The sequence below is a fragment of the Arachis ipaensis genome, chromosome B7, assembly GCF_059453495.1.
Source record: "Arachis ipaensis isolate K30076 ecotype BB chromosome B7, ASM5945349v1, whole genome shotgun sequence".
NCBI lineage: Eukaryota > Viridiplantae > Streptophyta > Magnoliopsida > Fabales > Fabaceae > Arachis > Arachis ipaensis.
Genome location: NC_142442.1, coordinates 137,782,153 through 137,805,683, shown reverse-complemented (window position 1 = coordinate 137,805,683; position 23,531 = coordinate 137,782,153). Strand labels below are relative to the sequence as shown.

The 23,531-nt window shown below is 34.8% G+C and overlaps 1 protein-coding gene across 1 annotated transcript; it reads left to right on the top strand.

The window, feature by feature from the left end:
* The first annotated feature begins 2,268 nt into the window (after positions 1-2,268).
* On the top strand, positions 2,269-8,336 carry LOC107607865 (uncharacterized). Its single transcript, XM_088495091.1, has 5 exons — positions 2,269-2,771; positions 6,166-6,352; positions 7,253-7,459; positions 7,876-8,067; positions 8,175-8,336. The coding sequence occupies exons 1-5, from the start codon at positions 2,269-2,271 to the stop codon at positions 8,334-8,336; spliced, it is 1,251 nt and encodes a 416-aa protein (XP_088351217.1).
* Positions 8,337-23,531: the final 15,195 nt, after the last annotated feature.

The window sequence follows — 23,531 nt, the reverse complement described above, 5'->3', positions numbered from 1 at the left end:
AACATGCAAAATATTCCGGTACAAAACTAATCTATCTTTAATGTATACTTTTAATATCATAATTCGACAATTTTTCGAGTTAACGATTTTATTCACTTCTAATGACATACGCGTTTAGTAACGCATGTTTAATTGATATAATGAACTATTATTCTTATCTAGAACAGAAGTTGCAGTCAAAACTACTCTTGCTTTACTGGGATTTTAGCACCTAATATGAAATACAAAGGTTTTGGACCGGAGTGTAAAAATCTTCGTTTTTTTTCTGATGAGTTCTTTTCCCTAATTCTATGATTTTTTTTTAAAAATTAATTTCCTTGAAAAATCTCACTTCTTTATAAACTGTTGATCTCTATGGTCCACTTATAATTCTCTTCATTTATTAATGGAATTTCCACTTTCGAACAAAACAAAAAAGAAAAAGGAAGAATACACATATTTTTAAGTGGTTAGTTTTTTCCCACGTTAACTGCTTTTAATTTTGTCTCGCCAATATCTTCTGTATTGGATTATATTTATAAAGTACCAATTGTATTGGATTATATTTATATCTCTTAGTTAAGTCAAGAATTCATTCTCGTCTTTTTTTTTTCAAATTTTTTAAAAAATTAGATGAGATGAAACAGAATCATAAATTTGATAAAGTGATTAAGATGGCCGTGCCAAGTAATTAGAAAGGAAATTTTGACACCCACCATTTTCCCAATAATATATTGATAATCATAGTTTTGCCATATCACTAATATTTTTCCAACTACATATGCATGTACCTTACTAGTTTTTTTTAGAGAAAATTTTACTCTTCTCTTTTGAGAGATGCTAAAATAACACCTTTTTTTTCTTTATTTTTAAAATATATATTTTCTTTTCGTATAACCTTCAAAAAATTTCATCTATAATCCATTTTAAATTTTTTGTGTTAACTAATGTTAACTTTATTTATATTTAAAAAAAAATTAAATTATTTTTTACAAAAATACTCTTTAACAAAAATTTTATTTTGTTGTCATTAAATTTTATTCACCAAAATACTCTTTAATAAATTATTTTTTTATTGATTAAATTGTATTTTTACCAACATATTTTTTTTAAAAATTTAGATGTAAATTATTTTTTCTAAAATATCCTTCAATAATTTTTAATTATTAAATTGTGATTTTATCAAAATTTTATTAACAATTATAGTTATATTTTACTATTAATTTTTCGATATCCATATATATTATTTTAACATTAAATAAAAAAATCTTGGTAAGATTATTTTCAGATATCAATATATATTAATTGTTATACATATTAATAGTGGTAAGATTTTTTTTATTTAATGTTAAAATAATATATAGTGATATCAGAAAATTAATAGTAAAATATAAAAATAATTGTCAACGAAATTTTTGGTAAAATCACAATTTAATAATTAAAAAATTATTAAAGTATATCTTAGAAAATAATAATTTAATTATTAAATTCTTTTAAAATATATTTTGATAAAAATATAATTTAATTAATAAAAAATAATTTATTAAAGGATATTTTGGTAAGCAAAATTTAATGAGAAAAAAATAAAATTTTTGTTAAAGGATATTTTTGTAAGAAATAATTTGTTTTTAAAAAAAAATAGATAAAGTTAACATTAGTTAACACAATAAATTTAAAATAGATTAAAGAAGAGGTTTTTTAAAAATTATAAGGGAGGAGAATGTATATTTTAGGGATAAGTATTGTTTTGGTCCTTAATGTTGAGGGTCAGAATCAAAACCGTCCAAATGTAATTTTTGATTTAAAATCGTCCATAACATTTTATTTCGTATTAAAATCGTCCTTTTGAATAAAATAATTTTTTAAAATACAACAATACCCCCAATCTCCAACTTCACTACCGTTCATTTTACATTCCCTGTCACCACCATTCGTTCTCCATTCTCCACCATCGTCACCCCCTTATTTCCACTATCAGCCATCCGATCATTTTGCATTCTCCACCACCACTGTTCATTGTGCATTCTCCACCATCGTCACCGCCCCTAGTTCCACTGTCAGCCATTTCTTTCCACAACAACAATAACAATAGAACACACATTCAAATTCAAGAATCCATTATCAACAATAACAGAACATTCAAATCAATAATAACACAACATTCAACATTAAAAAAAATTCAAATGACATAGAAATCAACACAAGCAGAAATACAAACAGAAACAAAAAACAGAAAAATCGACATAAACAGAAGGCAAAAGCAGAAAGCAGAAATCGAATCAGAAACAGATGCAGAAGTTCAAGCACAAAGCCAAATCAACAAGCAGAAGCACAAATTCAACAAGAAGCAGAAGCAGAAGCTCAAGCAAAAGCAGCAAGCAGAGGCCAAAGCAAGGAGCAGATGCAGAAGCCGAAGCAGAACCACCGACAACTCGTGGGCGACGGAGCGACGGCGGCTGGGTAGATCGGCGGTGGCAGGAACCCAGCTCAGCCTCAGATTCCTTTCTTTCTTTCGCGCGCCGCCCTCCTCGCGTCGAGCTCCCCTTCCCGGCGACGCACTCCACGACAGCGGCAGAAGCATGCATGAACGGCGGCGACGTTTCTGGTGGCGGCTCGTGGGCAGATCGGCGACGATGTAGGTGTCGCGATGGTGGCGCCGGCTATGGCAGTGGCCTCCTCCCCTCCACCGGTGCTCCCTCTCTTTTTTCAGATCTCCTTTCTCGCTACTCATGTTCGGTGGCGAAGGACCCAACAGTGGCGGTGATGGCCTCCTGCGACGATGGAGACCCGCGGTGAAGGCGATGGCCTCCTCCCCTCCCCCCACCCCCAAAAATGCGTTTCCTTCCCCCCTCCCCTAAAACGTGTTGTTTTCTTTTATTTTTTTAAATTTTATAATTTTTTTATTAAAATAAGGGTAGTTTAGGAATAAAATTTAAAAAGACGATTTTAATACGAAATAAAGTGTTATGGACGATTTTAAATCAAAAATTACATTTGGACGGTTTTGATTTTGATCTTCAACGTTAGGGACCAAAATAATACTTATCCTTATATTTTACAAATAAAAGGGAAGAGAGTGTCATTTTAATATCTCTCAAGAGAGGAGAGTGGAATTTTCTTTTTTTTTTATGATAATTTTTCTTTTGCCCATTTTCTAAGCTATATATATTGCATTAATTGATATAAGTTGCTTTTCGGTGAAAATGAAGCAAAAATTGAAAAAGAAAAAGACGATATTCTAGAGTTGTACCACAGCCTATAGATCATAAAGTGGATAACATAAAGTTACATGTAGCTATTGTAGCATGGTAGTAACCCTAGTACAAACAAAACTACTTTAATTTGGTGCTTTCTCCAGAAGAAAAAAAAAAAAAAGTCCTTTGCCTTGCTTTTCTATGTTGTTAGAGTATTGATGATTGTTGCCACAGAAATTATACACATAATGCATTGTTGATATGAAAGAAGTGTATTAAGATCCCATAAAAGGTGCACCATTCACTCAAGATTTTCCGAATGTGGCAATGTGGAACCCTTTGGTAGCTCAAGGGGTATGTCGTATTTAAAGAAACAATAATTTGGACAGTTCTTCTCTCCTAATTCTGTGATTTGATATTCTGCTAGCCCTATAAATGAGCCACCATATTTGATATTTGGAGTAATAAGTAAATTTAGTACAATTTTTTTATGTTGCAATAAAGAACATTTGTGATATACCAAAATTAAAAATAAATGAATCACATAATGACATAAACTTTACACTTTCATCGCAACTAACTCTCCATAAAGATCTTCTGTCTTTTCACATTCCGAAATTTTTAGGTATCACAAGCTAGATAAAGATAACCAACATTCCGTCACACAACGCGGTTTCTATGGATATTTTTTCGTCAACTCTTAACGAAAAATGTTGACGTGTCAGGTTCAGAAATGGATAGGGGTCTAATTGTTTCTAAATTTAAATTGGTTAGGGATTTATTTGTCCTTATAATTTTTTAAATAATATTTTTTTAGATTATTTTTTATTTATTATATTAATATTCTTTTTTCAATAAATTATTAAATATATAGCATAATAAGTACAAACTAATTAATAAATTATTCAAATTTAAAAATATCATTTATTATCAAACTAAATAAATCATTCTCAAATATATTTTTTAAATACATAAATAATAAACATTAAAATTCAGTTAATACATTAATAATAATAATAACCTTATGATATACTATTAGTATTATGATCTAAATAATTTTTCACAATAAAATGAAAACTAATGAACACATTACTTGATATATAGTAAAATATTTTTAAATAATAATAAATTTAATTTTTTATCTCTTTAAACTAAATTAATAATTCTATTTAATATATTTATACTAAAATACACTATAAGTAAACTACTAATACTAAGTGAAATAATATATATGATTTGGTATTTTGGTTTACATTCTTTGACTCCTTCATATTCAATTAAATCCTCTTTTTTAAAAAGAAGGGGTTCCAATAGTCTTATATTTCGGAATTCCCGCTTCTGTGCTTGCAGTCTGCCATAGAGGTGGGAGGGGGAGGAGGTTCAAACTAATCACCATGAAACTAGTACCCGTATGCTTCCTCTTTTGAGGCTGTCCGCTCCGTATATATATATATATAAACTTAACAAATTTAAAGTATCATGATCATAAGGTTATAGATTGATAAAGATTTATCAATATAAGAATAATATAGATTAATTAAAATTTTAAGTATATTAAAATTCAATTAAAGAGATTAAAAATAGAATTATTTCAATTAGTATTTAATTATTTCAATAAAGGTTATATATTTTAATTATTTCATTTAGTATTAGTAGCTTGCTCATAGTGTATTTTAGTACAAAGATATTAAATAGAATTATTAATTTAATTTAAAGAGATAAAAAATTAAATTTGTTATTACTCAAAAATATTTTACTAATATCAAGTAATGTGTTTATTAGTTTTTATTTTATTGTGAAAAATTATCTAGATCATAATACTAATAGTATATCACAGGATTATTATTATTAATGTATTAATTAAATTTTAATGTTTATTATTTATGTATTTAAAAATTATATTTGAGAATGATTTATTTAGTTTGATAATAAATGATATTTTTAAATTTGGATAATTTATTAATTAGTTTGTACTTATTATACCATATATTTAATAATTTATTGGAAAAAGAATATTAATATAATAAATAAAAAAATAATCTAAAAAAATATTGTTTAAAAAATTATAAGAATAAATAAACCCCTAACCAATTTAAATTTTGAGACAATTAGACCCCTGTCTATTTCTGAACCTGACACGTCAGTATTTTCTGTTCAGAACTGACGAAAAAATACTCATAAAAACCGCGTTGTGTAACAGAATCAAAAAATAGAAACCGAAGTGGATCAATTTTATTTTGAGGGGTCACGTTATCATTCTTAAAAATGAACAGAGTCGGGTTAGTACTTCACTCTACTTTTTCCTTTCTACCTTGAGACTTTCTCGATACCAATAATCTTAACATGTGTTTTGTGACTTGGCTTGTGTAATAAAAATGCATGTATCGATCGACGTGATGTACATACACGTGACTAGATAAAATAAATTGAATAATAAACATCTTTAGTAGTAAAATTCTCAACAACTAACCCTTATATATAGTTCTGCGGCTAGGAGCTAGCTCTAGGATGCAATATATATATATATATATATATATATATATATATATATATATATATATATAGTTCTTTGTTCTACTCAACCTCGATCATAAATGCTTGTGTCCGAAGTTGTGCAAGTGTAACAATGCTGCGTTCAATTTAGCTACTTATTATTAGCTTTTAATAATGGATGAAATTTTTTGCCAACTTAGCAAGGTAACTTGATGTAATAATTAAGAATTGAATATGTGCATGGAAAATTAGTTGAATGTGATGCTCTATATATATATATGTATGCAAGCGATGTAAATTGTTATGTCTTCTATTCAATAATATTCATCACAGAACAATGTGTATAGCTCTGTTTCTTTGGCAAGCACATCCACTGTACCCATTTTTTCTTTTGAGCAACAGAGATGAGTACCATAATAGGCAAGTTTAATTAATTTGGTTTCTTCTTTTATGGAATTATATATATTGTTTTACTTATGGATATATGAATATGATGAAGGCCTACGAAGGCAGTGTCATGGTGGGAAGATTGTGATGATATTGTTGGAGGAAGAGACGAGATAGCAATGGGGACATGGTTGGCTTCTTCAAGAGAAGGAAGAGTAGCTTTTCTTACCAATGTTTTGGAACTCCATACCCTCCCTGAAGCCAAAAGTAGAGGAGAGTTACCCCTCCTATTTCTAAAGGTGAGGACTCACTCACAGAACACGCGCACGCATAGATATACTTTGAATTAATTAAAAACTATTTTTTTTAGTCAATGTTAATAAAATTTTATTTTAATTTTAATTTTAAATTATAAATTTTAATTTTTTTTTAAACTTTACATTTTAATTTTAAATCTTTTAGAAAAAATTGAGGGCTAAAAATATAATTTTACAAAGAAGTAAAAAAATTGGCTAGGTTAGTTAAAAGTTGGGTTTCCTATATTTGTTCATAGAATTTATATATGATTTATAGAGATTGAATATTGCAAAGCTATTGTCTCTTTATTTTTTAAATGAAATTTTAATACTTAGACATTCACTAATAATAATATTTTTCAGTTGTGCATGTAGTAATACTCATTTTGTTATTGTTTTGAATTTTAAGCAATGAAGAGTTTGTTGTTTATTGACTCCTAGCATATTATTACTTAATTGTTTAGTTATTTTATTGGTTTATATAGTTTCATTAAATTTATAATTAAATTTTTATATTTTTAAATTAGATTTTTATACTATTTTTAATTTTATAATTAGGTTATTTTTATGTCAAAAATATTAAAATTAATAGAATATTCATTTCAAAAGAAATATAATTAAAGATCTAATTATGTTATTAATTATAGAGACTTTTAATTTATGAAAAATATTCTGTTAATTTTAATATTTTTTATATTGGCAAGAACCTAATTACAAAATTAAAAATAATATACGGGTCTAATTGAAAGAAAAAAATATAAGAACCTAATTATAAATCTAATAAAATTATAAAGACAACTAAAGTAATTAAATTTTTTTAATTATGGAAACTAATCAATCATATCCAAGTTATTATCAATGATTTTTTTTTTTTTTGTCAATGAACAATTTAATTTTTAGCAGAGTGGAAAGCATCCACAAGAATTTGCAGAAAGCCTGAAAAGAGAGGCCCACTATTACAATGGGTTCAACTTGATTGTGGCTGATATTAGCACCAAATCAATGATGTACATCTCAAATAGGCCCAAAGGACAGCCCATAACCATTCAAGAAGTTCCTTCAGGCCTCCATGTTCTCTCAAACGACAAATTAGACTCACCATGGCATAAGGTTAGTTTTATACTAAAGAAAAAGATTAGTGATATATTATAGGAAGAGTTTCAAGTGTACTGGAAACATCGGTGTTCTAGTTGTTTTAACCGTTGATCTGAATTATAAAAAATATATATAATATATATTAATTGAAATCAACGATTAAAACAATTAGAATACCGGTGTTCCTCGGTACACTTGAAATTTTTCCTATATTATATAGTCGGGGTTTAATTTAATCATTACATGGAAGACGATTCAAATCAACGAGCTATAATTCTCACCGAGACATCTCGGGTTCGAGTCTTTTTCCTAACTTAAAAAAAAAAAGTTACATTGATATAATTCTAAGAAATTATTTAGTTTTCAAAAAATATTTTCATCAAATTACATAAATATAAAAAAACATAGTAACATATATATTTTTTTTTCAGGCTAAGCGGCTTGAATCGAATTTCAAAAAAGAAATAGCTAAATATGGTAAAGAAGAAATACCTGCAAAGGAGGTAATTGAAAATGTGATGAAGGACAGAGTGAAAGCAGAGAAAAGTGTACTACCTCACATATGCTCTCTTGAGTGGGAATACAATCTTAGCTCCATCTTTGTTGAAGTAGATACTCCACTGGTAATAATAAATTAAGAATTGCACCTTCAATTTAATCCTTCAAAAGCAAATAATTTTTAGTTGACTTTGACTTGGTAAGTTTCCAATGAAATCATCATATTGTGTAGGGTTTATATGGTACTAGGAGTAGCGCTGCCTTAAGCATCAGATCAAGTGGGGAAGTGAGTTTTTATGAGCTTTATCTCGATGACAACAAGTGGAAGGAGCATGTTATTGATTTCTATATCCCTCAAAAGACCATGTGTCCAAGGCAATTCATTAAATCATAGATCATTTCTTATTTTTAAGTTCTAGCTTTCTAATTGCAAAATGTGTTTGTCCATTCTTGTATGTGGAGGTATCAATATTAGTTGATCTTTTTTCTTTCATATCTATTTAGCTGCATGCTTCAACGAGCATAAATTCTTGTGTGTAATTGTATGAATATTAAATAATGAAAACTAGCATTTTATGTATGTAATCAATCAAAAATGATCTCCACGATATCAGAATTTGGTGGGCTTCAGTTCCACTAAAATCTATTTTTTGTTTTTTGGACTTGAGTTCCACTAAAATTTATAAGGTTTTATTTTTTGGACAGGGCCAACATCTATGAGGTATTTTTGGACTAGGTTAGGTTGAAAGACCCCAAAAAAAACCCACAATCAAACAGACTACCTCGACCTGGTTCCTGTTGTAACTTGACGTGGACTTTGGATTTTTTTAAATAAATAAAATGAATACTAAATTTACACTTAAATAAACAGACTATCAAGACTTGGTTCTTGTTAATATATCTTAGGGAAAAAGATAGATAGGTTTTTGGTTTTTTAAATTTTTGACAAATACATCTCTGACAAAATTTAAATATAAAAAAGTTTCTGACTTTAATAAACGGAGGATAATTTAGTCCTTCTGTCTATTTGCCTCTCATACACCAAACGGAACTGGCTGACGTGACTGAAATGGTGTCCAGGTGTCCGTTACGGTGCCACGCTAGAAGGGGAATAAAGTTTGAAGGACAAATAAGTCCTTGACGTCATTTTGCAAATAAAGTTCGAAAGACGAATAGGTCCTTGAGAATTTAGTTCATTATACTTCTATTATGTTTCTATTATGAGAATTTAGTTTATAAAATTATGCTTGTATTTTGAAATCTAGTTAACTTGTTGTATTATGCAATTTAAATTATTTGTATTAAAATTGCAGAAATTGGACTTGTTCTGTTTCTACTTTTTTTTTCTTAAATTGTATTAGTTCAGTTTTAGTGCATTTGTGTATTATATTAGAATTTGTTAAATTTCATTAGTTCAGTTTTTATCATACCAGTGGCATTAGTTAGCATGAGTTCTGTTCTTGCCTGGTTCAGCCGAGCTATATCCTGCTTTAGCCGAGCTATAACTCGTTTCTCAGCGAGAGTTGGCCGACTTATTATCCGAATCAGGATATGCCTTGGTCACCAAATGAAACAGGAGGGGGAGCACCTGCAAAAAGCACTCCGACGATCAAGTCAGTTGATGAGAATTATGAGAAGAGTTATTATCTTGGAAAGATGACCTACCTTTTGAATTCTGATAGTTCTCTTTTATAATTAGGGAACGAGGATAACCGTTTTCCGACGTTTAAGAGGATTTAATACCCTTTCCGACGTTATTGAACAAATCATTTATAATCATAATTCGACGAAGTTAATATATCGGTTAGAAGAAAATTAGCCGAGCTATAACTTTCCAGTGATGTATAACGGTCATAACACAGCCCCCAAGTTTAGCCTGGTTTAAAATGAGGCAGGTTGAGCTTTATGAATCTGAATTATAGCTCGGCGTGAGGGAGCCCCCAGATCAACGTGTCTCATTGGCTATTAAAGGAAGTTAAACTTTTATTATTTTTATATTATTTTTTTTATAAGAAATTGGAAAAGCCGTGATAAGTGCCATTTAATGTTAACTGTAATAAAAAAATGGTGCAATTTCCTAAGCAGGCTTGTATCCGTTGAAATGGGGTTTTAATGAAGGGTTGGGATTTATTGTGGAACTAAATGGTTTATTGAATGGATGGCTTAGAATTAATTCAAGTTACACTTACTGAAACAAAGCGTTGTGGTTTTAACTATTGCTGGTTCCAGAGACACGAAGAGAATGACTCAAAGAGGTTAGTAAAAATACTCTTTAACTTTTTAGTTACTTTCTGATTTTTCAAAAAGGAAAAATGGTTGAGAAGAAAGTGAAAGTTTTGCCTAAGGTTGATAATGATGAATCTTACGAATGGGTAGACGATGATGTTAAGATAAGAGCCTTTCTTTTTGTTGACAAGGGGAGTGTTAGTGAGGTGAATTTATCCAGGATTATTAGGCCTGGTTTTCGAATTGAGTTGCTGCCATGCAATCGCATGGATCGTGTGTTTCATAGGAAGAAAGATTTTGAAAACTTCTTTATGTATAGCGGTGTTCTTGAGGAACTCTTCATTAAACTGCCTTTCACAAAGTTTGAGTGTGATGTATTAAAACAGATGAACTGTGCACCTTCCCAAATTCATCCAAATGGGTGGGCATTTTTAAAATATTTTCAAGTTTTGATGCAGTTTCTTGAAATTGAACCAGAAATCGAACTTTTCTTTAGCCTTTTTCAAGCCAAAGGGGTCTGGAAGGGGTTTTGGGTTAATCTGAACAGCACCCCTGGATTTTCTGTTTTCAAGTTATACAAATTCTCTTTCAAAGATTTTAAGGAAATGTTTCTTAAAGTAAAAACAGTTGACGAAGAATTTCCATTTTATTTGGATGAACACCTAGGTGAGAAATTTCTGATTTATTGGTGCTGTCAACCCCAGCACATATTAGGCCCTGAGCTTATAACTCCTAGGAATGAATGTATATTAGCTTTCCTTATGGAAATGGTCAGCAAGGGTGGTTTAATATCTGTTTCACATTTGCTTCCCTGGGATGAAAATAGAGCTTCAGTCAAGAATTATTTTGGTGAGGGATCGTAAGTTATCTCAATAGATTTTGATGATGTACTTATTTATCGTACTAACTGTACTTTGTTTTTGCAGCTGGGAAGTATCCCGGGGTTTCAGCATCAAGTCTGAGGGCCCGTTTCAAAGTAAAAAATTTCGAAGGGTCTTCATCAAATCTGGAAAAAATGGAAGGTGAGGTTGAGGTTAACCAACCGCCACCGAAAAAGAAAGGCATTGTTTCAAAAAGAGGAAGTCTGAGGTAATTATCGTGGATGCAGAAGAAAAGGATAAGGCAATTCAACTTGATGAATTATCGAGTTTCACTGTGAAGCAAGAAAGACTTCATGTTTTTGAAGACGGGAGGGACGGCTCGTCTGTATGGGATAGAAATTTTTCTTTTAATGTTGTGGCAGACGAAGTTGTTCAGGCTGCTTCTGATGTGTCTCGTATTGATGAGGTTGGGGATGTGGGTATTGATCAATTCATGCAGGTGAGGCTTGCTTGCTGCACATTTTACTTAGGAATATGTAGTAGCTATGATATTTATTATGTGAGTTGTGTTTGTGCACCAGGTATTAGGGTTTCGGCTGGTCAACATAGGCCGGAGTCAGGAAAAAAAGCATAGAAAAATGCTACGGACTGCTGCAGAGAGTGATGTGCTTAAAGGGCAGTTGGAATCAAAAGAGTCTGTCCTAAGTGAGCTTAAAAAAGAACTTGACGTAGTTAAGGAAGAATTAAGGTTGGAGAAAGAAAATCATGAAAGAGATGTTGAAACTCTGAGAAAAAAGGAGAACGATTTATCTATTATGAGTGAACAGATGATTGAGGTTACTTTAAAAATGAAGAAAATGGAAGCTAGCCGAGAGGCAGAGATCTTGGACGCTTTTGCCGAGGGTTTCGAGCGTGCTGTTACCCAAGCAAAATTCATGGTGCCAGATGGGAATTTTACTGCCATGGATCCGAGTAAGGTAGTTCGGGAGGGCCATTTGGTGGATGATGAGGAGGTCGCCGAGGAAGGCGATGATAACTTAGCTGATTGAAAAAGATGTTTTTATTTTAATTATTTTGATTGTGTTTTGTTTTTGGAAGGCTTCTTCTGACACATGATATGTGAAAGCCTTGTAAGAACTGATGTTTTAGACTGTTTTGAGTATGGAATTTTTGCTGACTGCATTTATCTGTCAAATTAGGCCTTGTCTGTTCCTAATTTGTTGTTCATACCTCTGATAAAAGATGATTTGATTATGAGGCTGTATTGCTTAAACGATGTTTAACATAGTTTTTGCGCATTCGTCATCTAATGCGACTTTTAGTTTAAAGAAATAGGTCTTTTTTGCTGAGGTAACAACATTGTTATAATAGATTAAGAAATGAGCGTATTCTTGTATGGCAAAGGCGTTATTGTATAAGAATTGGGTAAAAATAGAAAGGAAACATTTATTGAATGCAGTACCTGTACAAATTCAAATCAGGTAAGCTAGCCTCATTAAAACCTCCTCGAGCAAAACCTCTCTTTGGGAAAAATCTCGGGGTAGGAAAAAGAGTACTAGCGTGCTGCTGTGTTTAACTGTAATATTGTTTTAAGGAACTGATATTCCAAGTATTGGGTAGTTTTGTCCCTTCCAATCTCTCCAGTTGATAAGCTCCTCTGCCAAGGACTTCATGTATTCTGTAAGGTCCGTCCCATGCTGCTGAGAGCTTTCCATGGGAGGAAGGTCTTCGGGCTTCTTCAGTCTTTCTTAGTACCAGGTCGCCTATATTAAAAGATCTTGGTTGTACTCTTCGGTCATGCCGCCGACCTATCCGTTGTTGTAGTGCTTGATGACGTACGGCCGCCATGCTTCGCACTTCTTCAATTAAATCAAGCTCGGATTGCCGAGCTTGTTCATGCTCTACGGCTTCTGTTCGGAAGGAGCCATGTGAGACTTCAATTGGTAGTATTGCTTCTGAACCATATACCAAACGAAATGGTGTTTCTTTAGTTGTTGAATGCACTGTAGTGTTATATCCCCACAGTATTTCGGAAATAAGCTCGGCCCATAAGCCTTTGGCATCATCAACCTTTTTTCTTAATGCTTGTAGGAGAACTTTATTTGCCGCCTCTGCTAATCCGTTTGACTGTGGATGCTCTACTGACGAAAAGTGTTGTTTTATTTGCAAATTCTGCAAAAAAGCTTTGAAATTATGGTCGGTAAACTGGCGACCATTGTCAGTGATGATATGTCGAGGCAAACCAAATCTACAAATTATGCTCTTCCATACAAAGGAGATCATTTGACTTGAAGTAATTCTTGCTAAAGGTTGAGCTTCAATCCATTTAGAAAAGTAATCATATGCAACAACTAAATATTTCACCTGTCTCGGAGCGGTGGGAAAAGGTCCGAGGATGTCAATTCCCCATTGGTTAAATGGCCAGCTTACCACTGAGTGATGCAGGTTTTCAGCTGGTATGTTAATGATCGAAGCATGCTTCTGGCAACGATCGCAGGTTCGGACCTTTTTCCTGCTGTCTTCCCATATTGTCGGCCAGTAAAAACCAGCTCGAAGAATCTTTTGCGCTAGGCTTCTCGCTCCAGAATGTATTCCGCAAATGCCTTCATGAGCTTCATCAATAACAAGGTCGGCCTCCGATCTGTCTAAACATTTCAATAGAGGTCGAGAATAACCTCGCCTATATAAATCGTTATTTAAAAGTGTAAAGAAGGATGCCTGTCTTTTAAATTTTTTCTGATCTTTGACTTCCTCTGGAATATCCCCATTTCTGAGGAACTGTATATGGGGCTTTTGCCAACTATTTTCATGGACGATGTTAAAAGTGCCGATTAGATTTATACTCGGCTTATCCAGGGTAGACTGTAAAAGTGTGGCAGTGTGTGATTGAGTGGTAGCTAGTTTAGAGAGTAAATCTGCTCTGTGATTTTGTTCCCTAGGTATATGAGTAATTTCAATCGTTGAAAAACTGCCCACAAGGTGGCTGACAATATCTAGGTATTTTAACAAGATCGGATCCTTGGTTTGAAAATACTGATTTACCTGCTGGACAACTAATAAGGAATCACAGTAGACTTTTAAATCAGTAACATGCAATTCAATTGCTAACCTGAGTCCAGCAATTAGTGCTTCGTATTCGGCCTGATTATTGCTGGCCCTAAAGGAAAATCGAAGAGAATGCTCGACGACAACTCCTTCAGGATTTTCCAAGAGTATTCCCGCTCCTGATCCTTGGGGATTTGATGCTCCGTCAACGAATAATACCCATTGCGTACTCCCTGTTTCTGGGTTTGGTCCGGTGAACTCGGCAACAAAGTCGGCCAAGTACTGGGATTTTATAGATCCTCTGGGGTTGATAGTGAATATCAAATTCCGAGAGTTTGATAGACCACTTGATTAACCTTCCAGCTAATTCGGGTTTAGCGAGTATCTGGCGTAGCGGCTGTGTAGTTCTGACGTTGATTGTGTGGCTCTGAAAGTAAGGACGGAGCCTTCTTGCAGAGAATACCAGCGCATAGGCGAGCTTTTCCAACCTCGGGTAGCGAAGCTCGGCGTTCTGCAATGACTTTCTTACAAAGTAAACTGGTTGTTGTATTTTCTGGTTTTCTGCAACAAGAACAGAACTAATTGCCATATTAGTAATTGATAAGTACAAATATAATGGCTCGCCGATCTTAGGTTTTTGTAAAACAGGTGGTTTAGAAAGAATTTCTTTTAAACTTGTAAATGCAGCTTCACAGTTTTCATCCCATTGAAAAGTTGTATTTTTCCTCAAACACTGAAAAAAGTTAGAGGATTTAGATGCCAGGCACGGCAGAAATCTCGACAACGCCGCTAATCTCCCTGTTAATCGCTGAACCTCTTTGATCGTTGTGGGACTATTCATGTCGAGGATTGCTTGACATTTTTCGGGGTTTGCCTCAATTCCTCGGCTGGTAAGTATGAAACCGAGGAATTTTCCTCCTCGTATGCCGAAGGCGCATTTTTCAGGATTAAGCCGCATGTTATAAGCTCGGATTTGGCCGAAGATTTCAGTAAGATCATCGATGTGGGAGTGGTCGGCTTTTGTCTTGGCGACCATATCGTCGACGTACACCTCAATGTTCCGACCTATTTGCCGGTCGAAGATCTTGTTCATCAGTCGTTGGTACGTCGCACCTGCGTTCTTTAAACCAAAAGGCATCACATTATAACAATAATTACCATATTCTGTTATAAAGGCTGTTTTCTCTTGGTCTGATGGATGCATAAGAATCTGGTTATAACCAGAGTATGCGTCCATAAAACTCAAGGTACCATAACCGCAGGAGTTATCTGCTAAAGTATCAATGCATGGTAATGGATAAGCATCTTTAGGACAAGCTTTGTTTAGATCAGTAAAGTCGACGCACATGCGCCATTTACCATTACTTTTCTTTACCATGACAACATTGGCTAACCATGTTGTAAATCTGTTTTCTCGGATGAAATTTGCGTCGATGAGCTTCTTGGCCTCGGCCATGGATGCAAGCCTCTTCTCAGTTCCAAGGTTTTGTTTTTTCTGAGATACTGGTCGGGCGGCTGGACTTATTGCCAGTTTATGTGTGATCACAGAGGGGTCTATGCCTGGCATGTCTCCGGAGGTCCAAGTGAATAGATCGGCGTTTTGTTGTAAAAATTGGACGAGTTTTTCCTTTTCCCCATCTTTAGTGGATGTTCCCACGAAATTAAACTTCATCGGGTCGTTGGTTAATGTGACCTTTATTAGCTCTTCATTTGGCAGAGGACGGTCTTGAAAGTCAGCTCTGGGATATAATTCGGCAAGGGTTGGCTGTTCAGCATGTATAGAATTAATCCTCCGCTCACTGCTTCTTTTGATAGGCTTTAAGCTTGTGTTATAACAGTGCCGAGCTTCTTGAAGGTCACCATGAACCGTAGCCACTATATTGCCCTGCACAGAAAACTTTACACAGAGATGAATTGTGGAGACAATTGCAGCAAATCTATTTAAAAAAGGTCTTCCTAAGATTAGATTATAAGGACTAAAACAGTCGACTACAAGATATTGGATATCTCATGTCTTAGATAGTGGCTGCTCACCGAGTGTGGTTTGCAACCACACTGAACCCATAACAGGGACCTGTTCTCCTGAAAATCCAACTAAATCTCCAACAGATGGCTGCAAAATGTTAGTACTCAGTTTCATCTTTTCAAATGTAGTAAAAAATAATACATCGGCGCTGCTACCCGGGTCTAGCAGAACTTTCCGAACTATTAGGTCTCCCAACTGGATGGAGATGACCACAGGGTCATCTAAATTGCTGTCATTGCAACTAAAGTCGGAAGGGCAAAAGGTCAGCTCTGGCACGTCTTGGGCTGGTTGAGGTTTATTAGTGGTATCCCCAAGGGCCAACATGGCCCTGTAAGTGCGTTTCCTGGCCGAGCTTGTGTGTCCGCCTCCGGCGTAACCTCCCGAGATGCAATTGATGATGCCTCTGGGTTGAGCAGGGGCCTTGTCCTTTTCTCTTGATGATGTACTTATGGCGGATGGATCAGTGGTTGGACCAGTTCTTTTCTGGATATGACCTGCAATAAACTTGTCAAGATGCCCTTGTCTTGCTAGGCGTTCCAGGAGATCTTTTGCTATCACACATTCATCAGTTGTATGACCGTACTTCTGATGAAATGTGCAATATTTAGATTTTTCAGTGTTCTTTGGCTCAGGATAACTCCCAGCTTTGCGAGGAGGTTTAATCAGCTTGGAGTTCAATATTTCCTTAATAATATCATCCCTCTTTGTGTTAAACTGGGTATATGACTCGTAGCGGGGCATAGGTCTGAAACTCTTCTTGTTATCCCGAGATTTATCGTCGTCCTTGTTGACTGCCGACTTTTCAGCTCTCCGTGCCTGGCGGAGCTCTTCAATGTCAATCTGTCCCTTCGCCTTCTCCTGAAACTCGGCTAGAGTCTTTGGTTTGGCCACTGCGATGGCTTCCTAGAATTTGCCTGGACGAAGGCCGCTTTTAATGGCATGCAAGTGGACTTCAGGGTGAAGGTCGGGGATCCTCATCGCTATCTTCGTGAATCGGGTAATGTAGTCCTTCAGACTTTCTTGCGGACCTTGCTTAATGGTAGTCAGATAATCGGAATCATGCAAATATATTGCCGATGCTGCAAAGTGATCTTCGAATTGCTTCGCCAGTTCTTGGAAACGTGAGATAGAATCTGCAGGCAAAGAGCAAAACCAGTCAAGTGCAGGACCATCTAGAAAAGACGGAAAACAACGACATAAAATAGGGTCAGATGCATCGTTGACGATCATAATAGATCGAAATTTTTTGATGTGCTGCTTAGGATCTCCTAGCCCATCGTACGGAGTTAGAGTCATCGGTAAGGTGAATTGTCTGGGAAGTTGGTAATTCATGATGTCGGCTGTGAACGGTCCTGTAGAATTATCAAGCTCATCGTCCTCGCCCTCAGGTGAAGCATTGTCATTCCGAGGATCTCCATTATCATCATCATTCTGAGGCGTTTCCGAGATATGGGTCGGTTCGGATTGACGTTCATCATTTGTCTGCCGATTATTGTTGTGTTCAAGGCGAGCATTGGCTAATTGCTGAATTTGTTGCTGCATCCTTTGATTCTCATCCGCCATACGCTGATTCGCCTCAGCCATACGCTGGTTTGCTTGCTGAAGCTCGGTTACCATCCGAAGGAGCTCGGACGGGGTGGGAGGAGGTGCATCAGCCATTGACGGATGTTTGGGTATTTGGGGCCTATAAAGGTAGATATTCTAAATTTTGGCCCCACGGTGGGCGCCAAATGTTCTTGCCTGGTTCAGCCGAGCTATATCCTGCTTTAGCCGAGCTATAACTCGTTTCCCAGCGAGAGTTGGCCAACTTATTATCCGAATCAGGATATGCCTTGGTCACCAAATGAAACAGGAGGGGGAGCACCTGCAAAAAGCACTCCGACGATCAAGTCAGTTGATGAGAATTATGAGAAGAGTTATTATCTTGGAAAGATGACCTACCTTTTGAATTCTGATAGTTCTCTTTTATAATTAGGGAACGAGAATAACCATTTTCTGACGTTTAAGAGGATTTAATACCCTTTCCGATGTTATTGAACAAATCATTTATAATCATAATTCGACGAAGTTAATATATCGGTTACAAGAAAATTAGCCGAGCTATAACTTTCCAGCGATGTATAACGGTCATAACAAGTTCATTTATGCATCAAGTTAGCATTAGTTCATTTGTGCATCATTCATGTATTAAGTTAGCATTAGTGCATTTGTGTATTATATTAGAACTAGTATTTTTATCTATAGTAACATTACGAGAATAAATTTTTTTAAAAATTATAGTTCACTTTGTTCTAACAGTATAAACTATGCATGGCACAAAAGATTTATAAAATCAAACTACTTTTACAAAAAAGTCATAAGTTGACAAAAATCTTTGGCTAAGAAGACCAAGATATCTGCAGATAAAATATTAAATAATAAGATTTTTTGTTATTATTTTTATATGAAAAAATCTAATTTTTTATTAATAATTAATTTTAACATTCGTTATCTAAAATTTAAAATAATTTAATGTGTATACTTTTACATTTAAAATATTTTAATTGTAAAAAAATATCGGATGACATTTTTGATTTGTCAAATTACTAATATAAAATATAATTATATATAGAGTAAAAATAGGAGAGAGAAATAGAAAAATGGAGAGAGGTAGATGAGAGAATTTAGGAAAGGAGTTTATTAATTTAAAAAAAAATTTTCTCTCAATTTTAATAAGAGTGTTATGTGACACATTTGATCATTAAATTAGATAGTAATATATGATACATAATATAGGTATATTTCAATTAGATAGTAATATATGATATATATAGAAGCATAATGAACTAAATTCTCAATGACCTATTTTTCCTTCGAACTTTATTTGCAAAATGACGTCAACGACTTATTTGTCCTTTGAACTTTATTCTCCTTCCAGCGTGGCACCGTAACGGACACCTGGATACCGTTTTAGTCACGTCAGCCAGTTTCGTTTGGTGTATGAGAGGCAAATAGACGGAAGGACTAAATTGTCTTCCGTTTGTTAAAGTCAGGGACTTTTTTGTATTTAAATTTTGTCAGGGATGTATTTGTCAAAAATTTAAAAAGTCAGAGATCTATCTGTCTTTTTCCCTATATCTTATTATATATCTCGTCTCTGCCATAGACGAGACATGCAAGAAATTATTAGTAATATTTTTAGTCTGCAGACGAGATTAGACAGTGCGATACTTTTGAACATATCTCGTCTATGACAAGGACGAGATACGTTCATAACAATCTTGTCTTTACTGAAGATGAGATACATGTCTAAAGAAATTTTTTTAATATTTTAATTAATACAATATACTAGTACAAATCAAACTTCTTAAAATATGTACACAATATAAAAAGGATAAATCTCCTGACAATATAAAATACAATGTAAATGACATATTAAAAGATGGAATCATGAGTCCTCTGCAGGTATATTCAAACAGCCCAACGTGTGTGACCTACCTACCTACACAAGCTACAACGCTTCTCCTAACGCTCAACAAGGTCCATCTCATTTCTAATGCGTGTGGACACTGGTCGATCCTTAACCTTCCTTCGCATAGCTGGGATGGGTCGCAACTTGGTACCATGTTATTCTAGCCACAACTTCTCATTTGCAATCGGCAGCGGTCCACCTCGTACACCTTGAATACAGACTCCATTCTGTATACAGGGTTGACATATCTACCCCACTCAATACTAGCTGCTATGCAAGACGTAATTGCAAGGCAATATGGAAAATGCAACGACTGGACACATGCCACAGTTGTCCGAGAGTTCAATCGAACACGATACGATATTTGGCTCCACTTTTCTAGTGGCTCAAGCTCCTCCACACTAAACACCTGTAATGTTCTGTCAAACTGTGTGACATGCATCTTCAATAGATCTTCTCTACTATTCTCGACTGCTACAAGGAGACACTATGTAAATTGTTAGCCACTTGCGAGTTGCACTTGTGCCTCACAACATTTTCGTATCCACTGCTACTATAACCTCTTGTAAGTGGATCGGACAATTGAGGTAATTGGCAAGTTTTTAGTACCCCTCAAAACAGTTTTAATGTACTCAGAAAAATTGATGGTCGTATGATCATATCTATGCCCCTCATCACAGTGTTGCAACCAGATGTTTTTTCTAATGCGGTTTGCTTACTCAACCAACTCTTGAGACACATTGCCTAAAGCACTCATATACCATTCCCACCCCGCCTGACTTGGTCAGTACGCTACATTTATAAGATACCATTTTTCCTCCACGGACTTAAACCAAGTCATGAAGTTGGACGCCATATGATAGATACAGTAAGCATGATAAGCCATCGACGAACGCTACCCATTTTCCTCGGCATTCAATGTTGCACAAATAGCATGTAACCGATCAGAAATTTTCAGAAGCCCTAGTTGTAGGACGCCTCAAATTTCTCAAAAAAAAAAAGAGCATCAATTGACTTGGACTCGACAATTGTAAACGCAATTGAGAAAATGTTTGAGTTACCATCTTGTACCATAACCATGAGTAATACACTTGTGGACTTCCCATACAAATGAATATCGTCTACAGAAATAAATAACTTGCAATCCTTGAAAGCCTCAATGCACAACAAATATGACTAGAATACTTTGTTACACTGACTGGACTCCCTATCAAGCAAATCATCAACATAGTACGACACAACCTAGAGGTCAGCAATGGTCCCCAGGAGGCACTTGCAAAAGTCTAAGAGCTTGTTTGTAAGACTCCTCCCAATTACCCATATATCTTTGCAATTGCAAAAGTCTAAGGCTTGAAGTGAGAATTTTGTTGCACGACACTCTGTAACACCAGGATGGATACTGAAAGGTTGGCTTGGATTATAGGCAAGACGATACCACTAATCACCATGCTATCTAGTTGGGCATGGCCAGTAAACATCGTCGGTGCCAAGTAGGTTTGAAGTCCACCAAACTTACGAACCCTAAAAAATACAACATCAAACTAAACATGTAAGTCATGACTAAATAGCAAAAACCATAAATTGTTTAAAACATAAATGGAGGCTAATTACTTACTAATAATCAAGATTTTGTCTAAGTGACGTGTATGCTCCACGAATACCCTGCTAAGATTTACTTGAATTAAACTCAACCACTTTGTACTCCACATCCTACCGAATATTGAAAATTTTCACCCTCAGATGAACAACTTTCTTGCTCCTGAACCGGTGGCCTACCTGAAACTCAATGCCCCTGTTAAGGTTGTAATCGTCACCCAACTAATTGATGACACATAGTAGTTAGTGTGGAGTTTGAAAGTGGCTAGGCATACTGGATAGGTTAGGCATAATAATTAGTGTGGGTAAGAGAAATCTCTGTCTAAATGGAGTATCCACTACAAACTCATCCTCCTCAGAGCTATCGAAGGAACTCTTGGTCTCATCAATATACTCCTCATTTGATTTAGAGTCCTCCTGTATGTGATCTTTTGGTGTAGTGTAATGAAACTGAGATGCAATAATCAGTTGTCCCAAGGATGCGGATGTAGATGGGCCTAAAGGATTTTCTATGAAAAAAGCTTTTCACAGCAAGTAAAACAGAGGAAGAAAAATGTGAATCTAAAATTGATTATTAGAATAGAAGCCAACACTTTACACAAGTGTTCTCAGGTTTATATAAGCTCAGAAGAAAAATCAAATGACTCAATAACTAACACCTAAATACCTGCCTTATCACTTAGTAGCTAGGTTACACTTTCTTGACTTTTCTTGAGCTCATCTTGATCTTGTTTTACAATACTACCCTTAACACCCCCCGCAAACTTGAGTGAGGCCTTTGAATCACTCGAAGTTTGTCCTTCAACCTCTGAAAAGTAGTCACTGAGAGGGGCTTTGTTATTATATCAGCTACCTGTTCGTTCCCTGGAATGTGGACCATATGGAGAGATTTGGACTTTAGGTTCTCTCGAATAATTTGAACATCAAGTTGAAAATGCTTGGTACGATTATGCAGCACTGGATTTGCTGTGAGTGACACGGTGCTGAGGTTATCACAGAAAATAGTGGGGACTGTTTTGAGAGGAATCATCAATTCAGCAAGTAAATTTGTTAACCAGACCAACTCCCCTTCACAGGCAGCTAGACTCCTGAATTCTGCCTTTGTTGAGCTTCTACTGATTGTGGTCTGCTTCCTGCAACACAAAGTAATCAAATTAGGACCTAAGAAAACACAATAACCTGTTACAGACCTTCGATCCTCCAAGTCTGTTGCCCAATCTGCATCAGCAAACCCATAAAGCCTATAATCTGTGCTTGGATGGATCAAAATTCCATGCTCTTTTGTGCCTTGCAGATACCTTAGCAGCCTCTTTACTGCCTTCCAGTGAGCAAGCAAAGGACATTGCATAAATTAACTTATCTTGCTTACTGCAAAAGATATGTCTGGCTGTGTGATACACAAGTATTGCAATGTTCCTACCACACTTCTATATAGTTTTGCATCATCAAACTTCTCAGAACCACTGGACAACAATTGTAAGGATGAAACCATAGGTGTAGGCATTGGGCTTGCTTCCCCCATGCCTATTTTAGATAACAAATAAATTATATACTTGGTTTGGGATAGATGAAGTTGACCTTGAGCAGTCTTTTTAACCTCTATTCCCAAAAAATAACTTAACTCCCCTAGATCTTTTAGAGAGAAAACTTTATCTAACTGCTGTATCATGTTAGCTATGTCACTATTATAGCTACCAGTGATAATGATGTCATCTACATAACATAAAATGTACATTACCAAATCTGGTTTATGTCTAATAAAAAGAGACGAGTCTGACTTAGAACTGCAGAAACCAAATGAGTTTAGTGTTGTACTTAATTTATCAAACCATTCCCTAGGTGCTTGTTTTAAACCATATAGAGATTTATTTAATTTACACACATATGAATCAGAGTTTGTTTCAAAACCAATTGGTTGATGCATATAGATAGTTTGATGAAGATCACCATTTAAAAATGCATTGTTAAAATCAAATTAACGAATTGTCCATTTGTGTGATAAAGCAATGCATAGAATAAGTCTCACAGTTATCGGTCTAATCACCGGACTAAACACTTGTTCAAAATCAAAGCCTTCAGATTGGTGAAAGCCTTGGACAACCAATCTGGCTTTGTACTTATGAACAGTACCATCTGGCTGTCTTTTAATAGCAAAAACCCACTTACACCCAATGATTTTGACATTGGGTGGTGTTGGAACTAAGGTCCAAGTTTTGGTTCTCATCAAGGCATTAAATTCCTCATTCATGGCATTGTGCCAATGCAGAAATTTTAAAGCAACAGCTGCAGATTTTGGGGGTTGATCAAAATAGTTATTAGTTAAAGTAGTATTTGTTGTTAAAGCTTTTGGTCTTGATGAGCCATTTTTGGACCTTGTTAACATAGGGTGAGAATTTTGCATATTAGAAGTGATGGAGGTATAAG